At 44.1% G+C, this 18,526-nt stretch overlaps 2 protein-coding genes and 1 long non-coding RNA gene across 6 annotated transcripts; 2 read left to right on the top strand and 1 right to left on the bottom strand.

The window, feature by feature from the left end:
- Positions 1–850: 850 nt before the first annotated feature.
- On the bottom strand, positions 851–9,851 carry LOC108103783 (serine/arginine repetitive matrix protein 2). Its single transcript, XM_041818893.1, has 7 exons — positions 9,831–9,851; positions 6,858–6,991; positions 6,739–6,786; positions 6,508–6,671; positions 6,052–6,395; positions 5,655–5,971; positions 851–5,597 (listed from the first exon to the last, which is right to left on the bottom strand). Exons 1-7 carry the CDS (start codon positions 9,849–9,851, stop codon positions 977–979), a joined length of 5,649 nt encoding a protein of 1,882 aa, XP_041674827.1. The 3' UTR covers positions 851–976.
- Positions 9,852–10,482: 631 nt separating this feature from the next.
- On the top strand, positions 10,483–11,779 carry LOC108103789 (ADP-ribosylation factor-like protein 3). Its single transcript, XM_017209423.2, has 3 exons — positions 10,483–11,312; positions 11,389–11,475; positions 11,549–11,779. The coding sequence occupies exons 1-3, from the start codon at positions 10,650–10,652 to the stop codon at positions 11,657–11,659; spliced, it is 861 nt and encodes a 286-aa protein (XP_017064912.1). The 5' UTR covers positions 10,483–10,649; the 3' UTR covers positions 11,660–11,779.
- Positions 11,780–15,331: 3,552 nt separating this feature from the next.
- LOC108103791 lies at positions 15,332–15,970 on the top strand. Of its 4 annotated transcripts, none has more exons than XR_001772245.2 (4): positions 15,332–15,444; positions 15,503–15,575; positions 15,635–15,708; positions 15,778–15,970. It is a non-coding gene; the product is annotated as an uncharacterized LOC108103791 (long non-coding RNA). The 4 variants fall into 4 exon arrangements; XR_001772243.2 differs by having other exon boundaries at positions 15,635–15,712; XR_001772244.2 differs by having other exon boundaries at positions 15,635–15,712; positions 15,764–15,970.
- Positions 15,971–18,526: the final 2,556 nt, after the last annotated feature.

Here is an 18,526-nt window from a genome sequence, read left to right as displayed (position 1 = left end):
ATCCAGAAGAGCTGAGAGGGAGGGGGGGAGTCAGGATGCAAAAGGTGCACTTGGTACAAAAGTTAACATTTAACAATTTCTCATCATACAAATTTTTATGAACAAACATTGAACTTTACTTAGTAGGTGTTGTTTAAGTAATCATCAAAATCTTTAGTTTACAAAACTAAAATCAAAAGGATTTATAACCCCCCCGTTTTTTCTTTCACTGTACGGATTTGATGGGTGAGTGGGCGGCATGTAGAGGGGGTCGACAGGTTGTTTCGCTCGTGGCGCTCTTCACTTGCTAAAAATAAATTGTTTTTAAATAGCTCGCATCGCTCGACACGCTCTTCGGGTGTCGGCTACAGATACACAGATACAGATACCCCTTATTTACCCTATATAGCATAGAACCCTCAATTCACCACCCACCCCCCTCTTCTACACACACAATAACAAACAACCAACAACAACAACAACAAAGGAAATGAGCATGGAAGAAACAACAGAAGGCCAAAAGGCTGACAAAAGCCAGCAATGAACGCGCTTCCGTTGAATGCTTCCTCCCACCGATTCCTGAACCTATTTGTTACCAATTTTGTTCAGATATATATATAGATATAGATATATATATATATGTATGTATGGATGTAGGTACAGAAGAGGAATATGTACCAGTTTTCTATCTGCTGGTTTGTGTTTTGTCGCGGAAACTGTCTCAATATGTTGTAAATTATTGAACATTCGATTCTTGGCAATCCTCCTCAGTTGTTTTTCATTTTCATTTCGGTTTTCCGCCTTCAAAGGTAATTGTTAACCTTGTTAACCTTGCTAACCCTTGTTAGATTATAGATATTAATAACTATTATACTAAAAATAATTTCTTTTTTATATTTTTTGCTTTCCCTCTATAAAAATAAAATGTAAAAAATATACCTCCAGGCCATTTGGTATCCAATTTACAGAAATATCTTCAGCGAGAGTATCCATCCATCTAGCAGGGCGGCTTTCGGCTATAGCAATGAGGCTTCCCATAGGGATAGTTAGTGCTAATGCTATCACATGGCTGTCCTGGAGTTCGACTCGGTGATGTGGCAGAAGTGACAGGTGATGTAGGTGATGTAGAAGAAGCAGAAGTAGACCCGCCGGCGCGACTACTTGGTGTTCTCGTTGCTCGGCTACGATTTCGACTGCGAGCAGCCCTTGCTGGTTGCGGAGTTTCGGGCTGACTTTGATTATTACCAACTGAATTCTGGCTATATATCAGTTCATTGAAGGGCATATAGTTATCCATGGATTGGAAACCATGCAGAGAGGCAGCATCTGCATGGGAACTAACGCCTGTGGCCTCAAACTGCGGCATCGAAAGGTCCTCGATCATGGGCTGACCACCACCGGTGGTGGTATTAGAAGCGTCGGCTTTCTTGTTAAAGATTCGAGTCACCGAGGTTTTCGAGCTCTGAACGGTAACTTCCTTGACCACTTCTGAAGGTCCTTTGGTGGTGTCTTTCAGTATAGATGGCATACTCTCATCGGCCAGTTGTTTGCTGACATTCCTGTCCAGCTCCAGTCGTGGGGACTTTGCATTATGCCTCTCAGCTCTCGTCGAACTTGGTAAAGCTGTGGAGTTAAAGAAATCTGGCTGCGTCTGATCATCCAAATTTTCGCATGGCATCGACAATTGATGACGACGCGGTTGATAGGAGACATCCTCAAAGGTTGGCATTGTCACATCCTCCAAGCAAGCAACATTGTCATTCTCCCATGGACGACTTCTCGAGGTCTGCTGTGGACCGGAACACGAACAGTCCGCCGATTTATCTGGCTCATCCCGTCGCGAATGTGCAGCAAACGATGGTGCACTCTCGTTGGCCAACATTTGCGAGGGATAGGAAATGTCCGGTGGACGTCGAGCTATTGATTTAGAATCGTTTCTGGACAATGATGATTCATGCATCGGCATGGAAACATCCTCCAAACACTCGTTTGTCAACTGGGGCAAACATCTTGAGGTCATATGACTGCTAGCAGCAAAACTGGGAGCACTAACATCCTCGAGGCATTCATTGGTGCGACCACGACCTCGCACACCACTCACATTATCCTCCTCACACACCTCACCACTGTACTGGGTTCGATTTGCTAACCCGGAGGGCATACTGATATCCTCCAGGCGAACGCTGTTCATGGTGCTTTGACCATGGCGCTGCCGCGATGACCCAGAGACGTCGCCAAATGTTGGCATCGTCATATCCTCCAGGCACTCATTATTCGTCATCGACATCGAATTGGGCCTTGGGCTTTTACCACGTGAAGGGATAATATTCCTCCTACGACTACTTCCTTGGGAAGTACTCCTCACGAAGGACGGTTCCGTCACATCGTTCAAGCACTCACTTGGCATGGTCATTTGCCTTCGGGATGATCCGAATATTTCATCATACGATGGCATGGTCATGTCATCCAGACATTCGTTGGTCATCATCTCCTGTCTGGATATCTGCCTAGGAGTTCGGCTTCGTCCTGGAAACGAATCTGTATTCCTACTATAGGAAGGCATTGAGACATCCTCAAGACATTCATTCGTAGCTGCAGCACTACGGCTCAAGGTGCCAAACGATGGCATGGTCATATTTTCCAAACATTCATTGGTCATCGGTCCTTGATAGATTTGGATTTGCTTGGGAGTCCTTCCGTGAGACGCTCTTGAACCATCAAGGCATTCATTAGTTCTAGGGCCACGACTTGGACTACCAAACGATGGCATGGTCATGTCATCCAAGCATTCATTGGTCATCGCTTCCATTTTGATGCCTTGCCTTGGCGTAGTACTCCTCCATCCTCTCGATGAATTTGCTCCTGAATTGGATAAATAGGAGGGCATGGAAATGTCGCCAAGGCATTCATTAGTATCAGTTCTACGATTTGGACTACCAAACGATGGCATGGTCATGTCATCCAAGCACTCTGTGGTCTGTGCTCCCTGATTGGATCTTTGCATTGCCATGGGACTCCTTCCTCTGGAAAACCCGGAATTACCTCCGTACGAGGGCATTGAGATGTCCTCGAGGCATTCATTGGTGTTGCGTCCACGATAAGAGTTGCCAAAAGACGGCATCGTCATATCATCCAAACATTCGTTGGTCATCGTTGCTTGTCTTAGACTTTGCACTGGCATTGGGCTCCTTCCTCTGGACGATCCTGTAATTTCTCCAAAGTTTGGCATTGAGATGTCTTCAAGGCATTCGTTGGTAGCATATCCATGACTTGAAGCCCCAAAAGATGGCATGGTCATATCATCTAGGCATTCTTGTCTAGAACTTTGCCTCGGTGTGGGATGACTTCTCCCTCTAAAGGATCCTGTGTTCTCCCTACAAGATGGCATCGTCATATCCTCGAGACATTCAGACGGAAAACTTCTGCTCCTCGTGGCTTGTGTATTTTCAGCAAACGAAGGCATAGTTATGTTCTCGAGACACTCATTAGTATCCAGTGGTGGTCCAGCATACGAGGCAGTCTGTCTTCTGGGCGTCCTCCGACCCGATTGCTGCGAAATGCCACCAAACGATGGCATCGTCTGATCATCCAAGCATTCACTGGTCATCTGCCCCCTTCTTCTCGACGACATCGTTCTTTGCCGTTGGCTACTACTTGCTACTGATATTCCCGTTACTTCTCCATACGAGGGCATGGTCATATCCTCCAAACATTCATTGGTTCTCATGGATTCACATGGATCGCTTTGAGGTGGCTGGGATGTTTTCGTCTGTCGCCTTGAGATACTTTTCCTTCTAGAAGAACTAGAAATCCCACCAAATGATGGCATTGTCACATCCTCCAGAAATTCACTGTTCCGCTTACTTCGCCCACTCCGACCAATTGATCTACTCCTGTCCCGTGCAGACTGGCAAACATCAGAGATATTCCCAAATGTCGGCATACTTATGTCCTCAATGCACTCATCAGGCAAGGCTGTTGTTTGTCTTCTGGAGGGTCCGGAAATACCACCAAAGGACGGTGTACTCATGTCCTCCAGACACTCACTGGGCATGGTCATCTGCTGTCTACGTCCAGAGGCTGCTGAGGAGACTCCACCAAATGATGGCATCGTTATATCCTCCAGACACTCATTCGTTGGCGGGCATCTGGTGGAGCTGGCACATGGATTCTGAGCTGGCAATGTTCTTTGCCTTCTACTAGCACTTCGGGATAGGCTCCTCTCAAAAGATGGGGCACTTACATCGTTCAGGCACTCACTGGGCAAGGTCATCTGTCTTCTGGTCGTAACAGAGACCCCACCCATAGATGGCATGGTCATGTCATCTAAGCACTCGTTAGTCATGGGATGACGTCTGGAATTTGACTTCGATGAATTGGAAATATTTGAGGATATTTGTTGAGATTTCGACTGGCGCTTTCGACTTCGGCTCCGTCTCCTGGAAGTGCTTGAAATTCCTCCAAACGATGGCATCGATATATCCTCCAGGCATTCATTAGTCGTATTACCACCTCGTCCAGAGCTTCCAAATAATGACGGCGCCGATATATCACCGATATTTTGACTCGGAAGCGACATTGGCTGGCGCATGGAACTTCTTCTCCGCGATGAACCCGATACTCCTCCGAAAGATGGCATTGTCATATCCTCCAAGCACTCATCACCATATTTAATAGTGTTGGCAAACGATGGCGCAGATGTATCGCAAATATTCTTGGCCGACATGGACTTCTGCCGGCGACTTGATCCACGCGAACTGCTCCTCCCGAAGGATGGCGCACTAACATCATTCAGGCATTCGCTTGGCAAAGTCATTTGCCTTCCCGATGATCCGGAAACACCACCAAACGATGGCATAGTCATATCATCCAAACACTCGTTCGTCATCCTCCTCGATGGCATGGATCTCAGGTGACGATCAAGACTTTGACTTCTTGACGCCCTTGAAATTCCCCCAAAAGATGGCATCGTCATATCGTCCAGACATTCACTGGGCATATCTTCTCTTCTACTTAAAGACTGCCTTCTGGACATCCTTCCCATAGAAGAAGCATCCATTGGCATTCCACCGAAAGATGGCATGGTGACTTCATCTAGACATTCATTAGTCATGGGTCCTCTGGAAAAGCTTACGAATGTGGGTTGGGATATATCATTGATGTTTCCATTCGACATCGACCGCTGCAATTGACGGTGACTTCGGTTCGTTGACAGATTCGATATTCCTCCAAACGATGGCATGGTCATGTCATCCAGACATTCATTGGTCATTTGACCGCGTCTCGAACTAGCGAAAATTGGGGCAGATATTTCGCTAATATTTCGCGTATTTCTGGATCTCTGCCTTTGACCGAGACTTCTGCTCCGGGAAACATTAGAAACAACACCTTCAAAGGCTGGCATTGAAATATCCTCCAGGCATTCATTGTTAGTCTGTTCCCTGGCTGTGGTGTTTCCAAACGATGGCGCCGTTACGTCCCAAAGGTTTTGAGAAGCCATCGATAGCTGATTCAATCTTCTGGGATGACTTTGTCTACGAGACCTACTCCTTTCGAAGGAGGGCTGGGTAACATCATCCAGGCACTCACTGGGCATTGTCAGCTGTCTTCGGGAAAGTCTAGAAAGATTGGCAAGCGATGGCATTGTTTCATTCTCTAAAAACGAACGATGTGACATATTCTGACTCCTTAAAGTTGGACCAAACGATGATTCAAACGCTGGCATTGTCTCATTCTCTAAATTGTCCTGGGAGGACATCACTTCCAAGCACTCATTTGGCATCGATGCATCGTGATATGAGGGCATTGACTCATCCATTAGCTGGCTCTCAAATCGACTTGGCAACGAAAAGTTAAGACGTCGTCCCGGCTCACCGCCCTCAATTGCCGGTGTGAAGTCCATAGAGGATGTATTCGAGACCGTTGTCTCATCTACATGACTGGTGATATTTCCACTTGGATCGCGATGTGTATATATCCTACGATGCGTAGTCTATAGGTTTTTATGCCATCATTAGTTATCCTCATCGGATACCACATCTTTACCTGTTGATAGCAGGGACTATCATTGGCCAACTCTTGCATTCCAACCGAGTCACCCGTTCGATGGAGTTGATTAGTTCGATTAATACGTTCTTTTATGCTCTTAAACCGATCCAGAATATCATCATATACATTATCCGCATGGCTAGTCCCACCATTATTCGAGACATCGTACATATTCGGAGCGGAAACATCGTCCAATAACTCTCCACGCATCTCGGACATCTGTGATGGCAGACTGAGATCAAAACCCGGCGCCGACATATCCGCCAAGTACTCCTCCGGTAAATTACTTAGATTAATGCCCATCTCATACGGTGGACGACGTGGCTGCGCCTGCCGGAACGTCTCCATGGCCGCAGCATCCGTTTCGTCTGGAAGTTTAGTTAGGGAAAAGTTAAAGAGACTTTCTAAGCTAATATTCTATCAACTATAAACTTCTAACTAAACTACATTTCTTTCCATTATTAACCTCCATTTACTTACATGTCATATCCCTAAACATCCTTGGATGCCGCCATTCCTCATTGCCAGTCAGCCCAAAGTCACTGGGATCGTAACGATGTGCCCGATGTCCACGAAATCCCGGACGTAGATGCTCCGGAGTGCTAACCAAATCGGTGCCATGAGATGGACAATTTCTTTGGCTTCTGGCATGGAATGGAAAGGAAAAGATATTAGTTAAATGTAAAATAACATCTATCCGAGATTCACTACCTATTGTTGCCATCTAAAGATCCATTCGGACCGACTTGCCCTCTGTCTCTACTATAAAATGGTTAAGCAGCAATTATCCTTCAATACCAAAAACCTAATCTCGTAATCCCAAAACTCACCTCATGATTGCCCCCGCCAGTTGTAGTAGTGAAGTGAAATTGGTTAAGGCATACAGCCTGGATGGGAATATCTGGTTCCGAATCAGAGAGGGAAAGTGTGTTCGAGATAGAAGAGGTGTCTCGTCTGCCTCAGGCTGTAGAAAACTGTAGGAAAATCAATAGGCCAGTAGGTCAGTGGCTGCTCCGATTCGTTAAGCTGGCATCTCGATGCCTACCCATTCCCATTCCCATTTCCACTTTCCCCATTTTCCCCATTTTCTACATTTTGCAGCTCAGACGAGACAGACTAGCGAAGTGTGTCAAGCATCCGTGACTCTATTTCTTATCCAATTAAACAATTATGGAGAGCTCATTAAGGCAGGTTGTTTGAGAAGCGCCAAGAGCCGCGGCTTCTTTTTTTTTTTTTTTTATTTTTGACTTGACAACCACTTCCGTTCGCTGTTTCCTCTTTTTCGTTTTTGAATAAGCCAAAGAGGAGCGAACACAGGCTAGGCGATAGCAAAGCAGATGCAATTAGCGAGGCGCATAGTTTTTTTCATTCGGTTTTCCTTCCGCTTCATTGGCTTTTGATTTGACGTAGGTAAGGTACGGGACAGGACAGAACAGGACAAGACGTGGCAGAACGAACGCACAGGCGAGGTGTTCGAGCCGGCTAAGCGGGCCAAGTCGTCACACGAAACCGCTTTCATTTCCGCCAAACACAATTGCATCATTAGCGATGCAATCTCCGTTACTTAACGTAACCGCAACATGCCGGAAATGAAATCCGAGGCAAGCTGCTGCTGCTGCTGCTGCTGCTCTGCCGCTCGCTAAACTTTTGCCACGGTGAACGACTCGACAAGTGTCGAGAGCTGGCCAGGGCTGGGGGAAAGTCGGGCAAGCACACAGCTAGGATATACATAGCTGGGGCCACCAAATCTGGGAGACTCCTCCATTCTGGGCAAAAAAAAAAAAAAAAATCAAAAAATCCTAGTAAGGGACGGTCGTCCGCCAAGCACAAGGAAATATGACGTCGCCATGTGGCATAGGAATAGTCAAAGAGGATTGGGATAAGGACCAAACCAAGCCAAGCCAAGGCACCAAGGACTATGGCAACCGGAAAGCGAATGAACGGAATGATGATGCTGCTGCGCAGAAATAATCGAATGAAGCCGGGTCGTCATGCGGTAACAAAACTCGGGTCTGAGTCCTGTGGCCAGCGTGCGTCGAGGAGCGATTACGCCGAGCCGCTTCATTTAGCTGGTGGGGGTCTGGAATGGAATGGAGTGGCGTGGAGTGGAGTGGAGTGGAGCGGATAGAAGGGTATGACTTGTCATGGGTATGGGTATAAAACCGAAGCTAAAAAGATGGAGCAGGTCCTACGCGGGCGTCAGCCACCTGCAAATATTTGACTTAAGCTTGGCAAAACCTACTACATACATGCGACGAGGGCTCTTTAAGGAGTATTACAACGTGAGTGGAAAATATTACCAAAAAGGTTAATTTGAAACCATAAAAACTGGCAGAGAATTTGTTAAAGATTTGTTAAATCAACTTTAGAGTCACCCCTCGCTTCTCGAATGGAATTTGTGAGGGTGCAGTGCATGCGGTGCAGCAAGCAATCAACTGCCGCTCCAGCAGCCGCGTATTTGCATATGATCCTCCCCCTTCCCTGTTTCCCTGCAATCCCATCTACATACAATCCTGGCTGCCTGCCTGCCTGCCTGACTTCCTGCCTTCCTGCCTTTCCTGCCACATGTCCATCCGCCCACTCACCTGACAAAACGCTGGGACGAAGCTACCGGGTTGTCACTTTTCGCACCGCTTTGTGCCGCATTAATGCGCATATTAAAATGGACGCAGACGAAGCGGCAGCAAAGGCAACGGCGAAGGCATACACAAAACTAAAGCCAGTCGTTGGCTTGGCCATAAGCCGCCCAGCCGACTTGCTATTCATACGAGCCACAAATGCACTTGTAAAAATATTGATTTAACTTGAATTTAAGGCAGATTAGGAAATATTATTTAATATTTCTTAGTCACTTCTTATAAGTCACTTAAATAAACTCCTCCTAGTAAACTTAGCTTACCATTGCTAGTTAACAAATTTTCTTCTTTGTAAAATCAAAAAAAAAACTCCTTTTAGCCATAATCTTTTCTCTGTGCCAAGCAGTTCTGGTAAAAAGTAGCAGGACCTGCTGCACCACACAAAAGGTTTGCTGGCGACTGCCCCCAAGGCTACAGACGACTTTTCCTACCCCCCCAAAAGTTCGGCGAACGTTTAGCTAAACGTTGCTTACTTTTCAATTTGTTGGCCAAAAAGAAGAAGAAGGTTGCTTCTGTTAGCATTTCGGGGTTCTGCTGCTTAACGGGTTTTATTTAGGGTGGGAGAGAGGAGAGAGGAGGAGAGTTGGTCTTCATTCACAATCATAATGCATTGGGTATGGGCATGGGCATGGGCATGGGCATGGGCACAAAGGACTTTCGTCTTACGGCTTAGGCAAACATAAGGCCACACACGCGGTCACATGGGGAGCGATTAGCGTGAGTTTATCAAGGGTTCCATTCGCTATTCGCCATTCTCCATTCTCTGCGTTCTGGCCCATTGAAACCACAAAGCCACAACCACCGCAGCTTCATCAAAGATACATTATGTTTGCATATATGTATATGCTGCATTCTATATACATATACACATATATATATCAATCACAAAACAGCGGGCAATGGCTATTTAGCCATTATCAAAGCAAAAGGTCTGCTTGGTATGCTTGTTGGCAACTAAACAACAACTCAATAACTTGGCCAACTTTGAATCGAGTGAGCAGGCAGCTGGTAGTTTCTAGTTTTAGTGGCTTCAAGAAAAAGTGGTATTTTTTTTTTAAAGGGAAATATGGGAAATTTCCCATTACATTAGGAAAATGGGAAAAGTAGAAAAATCCCCTTAAGAAAAAAACATTGAATTCGATTAAGATTTTTCCCTATATTACCCACTTGGGACAAGTGGCGCCACATAGCGGTAGGTAGTGGAAGAAAGCTCTCTCTTTTTCGAACTTCAAAAAACTCAACTTAAACTTTGACAAAAAATGTGCTTAACAGTGTGATTTTTAACAGTTAATAATAGTTAATATTAACAACAGTTTTACAAAATATTTTAACATTTTAAAAATAGTAACTAAGATGCTTCTTGAACTACATATTTTTAAAGCTAAAAAACCTTTAAACTGATCCTTAATATTAACTATTAATAACCATAATATATATCATAATTCGTATTTGAAATCAATGCCTTTTAGTACTTAAAACTATTACTTATAAACTAAACTTAACTTGTTAATCTTAAACATTCAAAGTTACCTTTGCCAAAGGTAGACTTTTCTCAGAATTTTCCCACCCAATATACTTCCATCAAAAATGAATCATGCGTGTTTTTCTGGTTCTGGGAAATTTCCTGAATAACCACCAACGCCCTGGCCCTGGATATAAATGAACTAGAAATCAAGTTAGATGGACAAACTCGTTGGTGGTGGACAAAGCCATCCATCCCTCGTCGGATCGGTTGTCTAGGCAACTTTCCTTCGAATACGGGCCAAAACATTGAACTTCCTGCCGTTGCCCGTGACTACAACCTGTCGCAGTCAGCTGTCTGCCGGATGGCAGGTAAATAAACAAGCATTTCTCTCTCTCTAACGAATCGAAAAGGAGTTTTCCACCAGCCTATTTGTGAAAGTGAAAATTGGAAACTTGTGAAAAATTGTGAAAAATATACCCCCTAAAATAAGCAAAACAAAAACAGATATGGCCCTTTACTAAATGGGTTTACTGTGCGCCAAGCTGCGCGACTCCTGCTGCTGCTGTTGTTGTTGTTGTTATTCCCAAAGCCTCAGCAACTGTTGTCGGATTTCCTCGCCACCGTTGGAGGAATTTCAGGTGTTGATACTTGGCCCATTGGCCAGTGGAAAAACCGAGTTGGGCCATCGATTAAGCAGAGTTCCCAGACCAATCGATGACCAGGAGGCCACAAATGGTGTACGTTGCTATCACGTTACCTCAGTGGATCCGCCAGCCCATCATCTCCAACTAACCGAAGTCGGTGGCAATCCGGAGATGCAACGCTTGTGGAAACACTATTATGCCTCCTCACATGCCCTGATATATTGCTTCGATCTCAGTTCAGATCCGGTTGAACTACAGACCACATTCGACCTACTCTTCGATTGCCTTCAGGGCACTCCTCAACTGGCTGGTAAACCAGTGCTACTCGTGGCATCTCGTCATCGTGATGGCGTACAGCTGTACGACGTGGAATATGCCTTTGGCTTGGAGGAACTGGCCAAATCCTGCGGCTGCCCCCTGCTCATCTGTCACATGGACGAACCTGATGACCTGCAGCGTGGCATACGTTGGCTATGCCATCAGTTGATGGCAAGGAAAACGCAATTGGATCAGCGTATTCGATACGATGTTAACATGCAGGTGAGGAAAAGCCTCAGGCCTTGATACTTCTTCTTAGGCCTTTTATGATTAACTAATTTTATTACTTTTTTACCAGGTTTGGCAGCGTCGAAAGCGCTTGCATTTAACCAGCGGAAAGTTAGCCCAAGTTCATCGACATCGTTTTCGTCGACATACACGAAAGGTTTATTAACTAACTTAACTTAACTTATGAAAAATCAAAATACTAACTATTTTTACTATAAAAATTCCCTTAGATATTGCCTGCCATCCAAGGTTTTGGAGGCCTAACCATGATGCGTCCCAGTACAGCACCTCCAAAGATTTTCTTTGTGAACTCAAAAGATGAGAATGATACCAAAATGTAAGGAAAAGCCGTGATCGAGTGCGCATTTAAAGTGCCAAAATAGAAAACCATTCAAGTGTTTACACCAGAGGCTACTTTTTGCCATTCCTTTTTTTTTTTTGGCTAGCCTTTAAGTCAAGTTATCAAGAAATCAAGCTTAAATACTGTGAGAAAGTTCTTATTTTTTGTTTAATTTTCAAATAAAATCCAATGTAATTGTCAAAAAATTTGCTGTCATTATTGGTTGGCAAAGTGTAGCTACTAATTTGACTGGTTAGTCGAAATTCGAAACCCTCAATTTTCATGACAGAATTGGAGAAAATTTGAAAATTTCATGGTAAACAGGGCAGAGCAAGGCAGGGCAGGGCAAGGCAGGGCTGGCCAGGGCAGGGCAAGTGCAACAGCAACATAAATTTTAAGGGGCATGGAAAGGAATGATGATGAAATGTTTGAAATATGTTTGTTTTGCCATTTGCACTGTCAATTCGTATTGAACAAAAGTTAATCAATTGTCCTGGTAAGCGGAGAATTATGCATTTCGCACAATTTATGACGAGCCCTCTGGTCGGCTCATTCGACGGCAACTGCCACAGCAACTGCAACTGCAACTGCAACTGCAACAGCGACTGCTAGTTGTCAGCTCTAATTAACAATTACAAGTTGGCCCAAGTGGACAGTGGCTTTTGAGATTGGCATTGTATGAGTGTGTGTGTTAGTGTGTGTGGCATGTGGCATGGCACGGCCTGGCCTGGCGTTTTAAATAACAATTCTTAAAGCTCCACACAACAGCAGGGAAACAAATGTGGTCAAAATACTAGTAGTAAAGGTCTTAGAAAAGACATTAAGAGAGACGAATCTCTACAGAGTTCAAGTCTCAAAGGCTAATACTTTCTCCCAAGATTATTTCACTCTTAAAAAATATAAACTTTCAGTTATTTCTTAGTAAAAAACATAAACAGTCTGTTATAGGAATTATAAGTCATTAAGAAACCCATCAAATTTCTCATTTTACAATCTTAGATTATCCATAATCCATAATATATCTAGCAATCTAATTCCCAGAGTTACTAAACCCTTTAATAGTAGTCTAAAAAAAAAGGACATAAATCTTGTAAATTACTTGCGCTATTATTTAGACCGCAGCTGTAGTATGAAAGTAAGTATGCAAAAAGGCATCGTGTTTTCCACCAGATTCTGGCCAGACATCCTGATGGGCTATGGACGTGGGTGCCTTCTGGGTGGGTGTAGACTGGCTGCTGGGTTGAATGTCAGCCAGTCGATGATGTATTGCCGAACACCAATAAGCAAACCACAAGAAGGAGTATCACACACACACACACACACACACATCCAAGAAGGCGGTTGAAATCAAACAATTACTAATACACTGACATCGATTCCCACCCGCCAGAATAAGGGGGATGGATGATGAGGATGCAGGATGCAGGATGCAGGATTCTGGATTCAGGACTACGGATTCGGGTTTGTGGGATGGAGAGATGGTGACATTGATGATTGCGGCTCGTCGACGTCTGGAAACGCCGGAACGTGTGCTCGTAATAATCCCCCGGCGCACAGCCATGGTCGCAATGATATAGCACATTTTAATATTTTCTATATAATTCTTTGAAGTTTTAAAAAAGTTTTTATGAAAAATCCTTAAAAATGTATTCATTTTTCATATTTAAAAATGAATATTTCTAAAATACTTCATGCCAATGCGACCTCTGCTGTAAAGTCAACCACCGCTGCAGTTAGCCCAAACTCCCAGGATCACACTCACATGGACAAGGACATCCATACACATCCATACACACACACACACATCCACATCCACATATCGTCACCAATACCACCTTGCCTTGCCGCACCCAAAACACCCAAACAAACATGTGTCGCCGTGTGTTGTAGCGAAAAGTGTAAAATAAGCATCAATCATCGCTTATTCGAGTTGTCATCAATCACACACACGCTGCACACACACACACACACACACACACAAGAAGGATATGCTGCGGTGACACCAACAACAACAACAGCAACAACAACAACAACAGCACCAAAAACAAGAACAACTGAAAGTGGAGAGCCCACCGATGTCTCACCGTTATCATAGGTGGTTAGTTTTTGAGGCAGAGTCAGAGAGGCATCTGAAAATTTGCAACCCCCAGTGATGCTGTTATCCCATCCCATGGCTAGATAACTATTTCAAGAACTATTTTTCAGGATATATATATAATATATCATAGGATATATCAGAGAGCTATGATTGAGCTTTTTGTTCTGATGGATCCGAGAATTAGCTATAGATTTTCCTTGTTTTCCAGAGTTTTAAGATCAGAGATCCTTCTTTACTAGCTGTTGTATAGCAGATAGCTTTTTGTTTGGCTAGTGGCCTTTCAGTCTTAGTTAAGTGTTTTATATCATAGAGCTTCATGTCTTATCTTTGGGTTTGTCAGCGTTATATACAATCCAGTATATTTCTGGCTTCATAGCTTGATTTTGGATCTCTGTAATTCTGGACCAATATCAGGCAGTTTAATGACTCCATTTATTAGCAAGTCTCAATAATGGCATTCAAAATTCTCTCCAAAGATTTTCTCCATAAAATGATAAAATGAAAATAATAATAACTTATCTTTGCCATTACAACAAATTCATAATCAAAATGATCTTAAGAAAAGATCATCTAAAAACCTACCCAAAAATCTCGAAATTTCGCAATACAAAACTAAAGAACTTTTTCAAAAATAATTTCCTCCTTGCTCTACCCTCAAAAATAAAACCTATCGCCACATCACTGTTCACCACCAACAGGCATTCGCGTTATCCTTCCTTCCGGTCATTGTCCTCCGAAGGGGCAGGCAGCATTCCTAATCCATTTTGCCGGGGGCGAGTTATTAAATCATTCATCAGGTTGCACCACGATCGCGCCTGTCACATGTCTGTCAACAGTCAACGCGGCGGCTTGAAAATGCGTAACCAAATATCAAAAAATATCCAAAGGGGTACCAACACCAACGAGAGAACCATAGAACCAAAGAACCGAATAACCAAAATAACCAAATATATATCCAAGGACAACCCTCATCATCTCATCAAGGGTTATATTCCGGGTGAGTGCTGCGTGCGCCAAGGCGGAAAATAAAGATTTAATCGGCATTTATGGACATTTTGCAGACTTTTTACGATTATGCCCGCCTCGTATGACGGCGGCAAGCCAACGAGTTGTCAAACAACACAACACGGAAGTTACCCCTTAGGGGAGTGAAGGGCGATAAGCGCCGAGTGGTTTGCCATTTCCCCCTCCTCTAAAGGGCAAATTAATCTCCAGGACTTGTCCCAAACTTGTTCATCAACTCGATATCTGTCAGCACTCAACGAATGCTAACCGATTGCCGTTTGATTGGGCCAACAACACGGCACTGAGCACTGAGAACTAAATCGTTTTAAAATTAAACCGACATTTTAATCGATCAATTTATTGAGGAATTTATAAACTTAACAAGAAGATAGATTGCATTTCAAGTGAGTTCTCCTCTATGTCTTTCTATCTAAAATGAGTCAGTCAAAAGTTTTGCTTTTCTCAACCAAAACTGCATGGCCTATGTGATCTGATTGAGAATTCCAAATCACATCACCCTCGGATCTAGTGTCATCGAGCAAATGCTAATGTCAAAGACATATAGCCTAGACCCAGCCGGAAAACATTCAGTCTGGTAAAACAGCTTGACTGCAGCAGAACACCCTTTCGGAATTCAAATTAAATAAAGTTATAAATTCAAAATTTAAAGTGAAACAACAGAGGTAACCTTTGTAGGTAAAGTCAAGTGAAGAATATGTGAAAATTTCGTTTGCTTTTTAGACTCTTCAACATGTGGTTTCGTTCGGGAACACAACAGAACCTCGTACCTCGAGAGTCTTAGATGGGATGTAATGTAAGCCGAGAGGTTTGAAAGTGAAAGTGATCGGAAAGTAATTTAGTTCTTCCTTCTAGACATCATCCACTAATACACTCTTGCCATTGCCAGTCGATGGCTGATGGCAATGGCAATCGAAGTGTGGCTCTTCGTAAGTAGGTTTTCCCCATTCCCCATTCTCACCATTACCATGAACTCACTCGAAGTCTGAATCTCGCAGCAAAGGAACAAGACTCGACCCGGGAGACGAGTCTATGCACTGATGGTACCCGTCCCGCCGGACGCGCAGTTTGCATCGGTCGCTGTTCCTTCCACACACACCTTTACAAAAAACTGATAAACGTCTGACTACTTGCTAAAAAAAAAAAATACAAAACAGATAATAAAATAATGTTTTTTTTTCGTTAGATAAATTCCAAGATCTATTTTTCCAAGTGCATGGGCGACTACGGGTTAGCGGAAAACAATTGGCCCGGTCAATGAGAGCAGCGCAGGTTTCAATTTCATTTTCGTTTTCGGGGGCAAACACAATGGTGTTATGCTAAAGCGGATACGGGTCTAATGTTTTTACGTAAACCACCCAGCCGGAGGCCGGCACACACCCCCCCGCCCATGCCCATGCCTCATATATAATCGAATGAAGTCACGCCGCTTTAACATTTGCGGTCAACACGTGAGGCTGTGGACATTTGGTTCCCGTTTTGTGTTCTTTTTTTTTTTTTTGGTTTTGTTTTGTTTTGTGAGGGGGGGGAAAGGATAAGGAGGAAGATGGACAGGTAAACCGGGTGAACCGATATACGATACGGTCATTGTGTGTCCGAGTGTGTGTGTGTGGATGTGTTGGTGTGCGCCAAACAAAGTTGCGGCAGAAAAGGCTGCAGGACATGTGCACGAAATTAATTTCCAGGGCAGCCGGATGAAGGACGTGAAGGATAGAGGAGCGAGCGAGCGAGCAGAAGCGCTCTTTTTAATCCAACATGATATCGCCCACAAAATGCAAAGCGGCCGAGGTCGCTCCACTGTACAGTTGGACCTTAATAAGAAGGCTAAGCTTGGCGTTTGAACATACTTCATAAGTTAAGGCTTAAAAAACAGCAACATTTTGATTTTTTATCGATTAATGTGACTTTTTTGAAGAATTATTTTGTTATAAAATAGAAATATAATTTAATAAAAGGCAACTTGTCAAAGTTTCACTGTACTTTTCAAGCAGATCCTTGGCACGGAGTTACGTACGTATCTGTCCACCAGTAGCTGGCCAACTGCAAAAATCCGAAAGCGGATTAAACGTATTCGTGAGAATTCGTCAACGATTTCACACCTGTTCCACCATACACGGCCAGCGAGAAACTGGCCACGAAACAGGAGGAGGAGGTGGAGGAGGGGGAGGACGGAAGGACCTCAATCACAGTCCGTTGTCCGGGGGGCCCCTTTCTCGCCGGGAATGGCATAAAATGCCAATTAGAATTTCAAGTTCGCAGTCCGTTGGTCCGCCGCCTTAAGCGCTCAATGTTTGGCTGTATTTTTCCACCCAAAAACCCAAAACCCATCCACCCATCCATCCATCTCTCTCAATACATACTATATATATATATGTACATATACTATATCTCGACTTTTCGCAACGCAAATTGTTTATTGCCCCCAGGGCTCTTTATTAACTTTACGGCGAGAGTTCGGACCGGCTCAGTGAGAAAACTGACCTCTCTCTTTTGCCGGCGGCTCAATCTCCTGCCCTCGACTTTCGATTTCCATCCGCTTTGGATTCGATTCGATTGGATTGGATTGGATTCCATTCGATTCGGTTTTCGGTATGGAAGTGGAAAGTCTCTCCCCCCCCCACTTCTCCCCAGTTCCAGATCCTTTGAATCAGCTTATGCTCCTCCTCCTCCTCCTCTCCTCTCCTGTGTTTTATTATTTTCTTTTTGGATTTTTGTTGGTCAACGCGCGTAACGCGGAAATGCACTCAAAATATTAAATGCTTCAGCAGTTTGCAATTATTGCGGGGGAGGCGCGGCAGTGCCTCCTTGGCCTCGCTTAATTCATAATGCGCATCGAACGCAGGCTGGGAAATGGAAAAAGGGAAATGGGAAATGTGGTATTTGGAGTTTGGAGTACGAAGCCAGGAGGAGGTTGGTTGGTTGGTCAGAAGCTTATTGGCCAGGCTTCTTAGTTCTCAGGCAGTGTGGGGTCAAGTGTGGGTGGGGAAGGAAAGTTCTCCGGGGTCTTTGAAAACCATAAAAAATTAAAAGACCAACTAACTTTTGGGTGGGCCGAAAAAGGATAAAATTAAGGGAAAATTACATACTTAATTAGAGGGAAATCTATCTATTAATGGAAGGTTAAGAATAGCAACATCATAGACACCTTCTCTTTTTTATAAACAAAAATGAAATCATCCCAGAAATCGCAGAAAACCAATCGAAAGACCTATAATTCCCCCCCATGTTTCATATGTCAAAAATGAATCTCTACACGAAATTAGCGCATTAAATTGGCCAAAATGGAAGGGGGGGCCAGGCAGGCGGCAGGCATATTTCCAAAAGTGTGTGTATAAACATGGCAGCAAACCATAAATATAAATTCCCAGGCGCTTTACGAGCCGGCAGCAAAAGAAGAAGTAAAAAGGATTACATGGCATAAGAAGAGAAGGAGCAGGAGCAGAAGCAGAAGAGGCCAAGGCAGTAGCAGGAGCAGGAAAGCTAAAGCTCAAGCTGAAGCTGTAGCTTCGATAAAGCAAAGTCTATGAGATTTACGAGCAGATTTCAAGAGTTACAAATACATACATGAGGAGCCAGCTTGGCCTAGGATGGCGGCCACAGGCATGGAAAGCCGATACAAGGATACGCACAGCCGCAGGACACGGATTTTATGTTCTTGGACGACGCGGCGTCAAGTTGCCAAGAGCAAAACTTTCAATTGCATTTTGGGCCAAGTTTCGTTCGGCTTATCTTTATTATCGCCGCTGT

Source organism: Drosophila eugracilis, unplaced genomic scaffold (genome assembly GCF_018153835.1).
Source record: "Drosophila eugracilis isolate 14026-0451.02 unplaced genomic scaffold, ASM1815383v1 contig_408, whole genome shotgun sequence".
NCBI lineage: Eukaryota > Metazoa > Arthropoda > Insecta > Diptera > Drosophilidae > Drosophila > Drosophila eugracilis.
This window is presented reverse-complemented; position numbering and strand designations above follow the sequence as displayed.

What these genes read in the sequence shown, in the direction of transcription:
- LOC108103783 (XM_041818893.1), bottom strand. Translation starts at nt 9,851, where the DNA reads ATGTGGCGCCACTTGTCCCAA. An exon ending in TGTGGCGCCACTTGTCCCAA is followed by an intron (nt 6,992 to 9,830) that starts GTGGGTAATATA and finishes AGTTTTCTACAG; the next exon opens with CCTGAGGCAGACGAGACACC. An exon ending in CTGGCGGGGGCAATCATGAG is followed by an intron (nt 6,787 to 6,857) that starts GTGAGTTTTGGG and finishes ATTTTATAGTAG; the next exon opens with AGACAGAGGGCAAGTCGGTC.
- LOC108103789 (XM_017209423.2), top strand. Translation starts at nt 10,650, where the DNA reads ATGGGTTTACTGTGCGCCAAGCTGCGCGACTCCTGCTGCTGCTGTTGT. An exon ending in GATACGATGTTAACATGCAG is followed by an intron (nt 11,313 to 11,388) that starts GTGAGGAAAAGC and finishes CTTTTTTACCAG; the next exon opens with GTTTGGCAGCGTCGAAAGCG. An exon ending in TTCGTCGACATACACGAAAG is followed by an intron (nt 11,476 to 11,548) that starts GTTTATTAACTA and finishes AAATTCCCTTAG; the next exon opens with ATATTGCCTGCCATCCAAGG.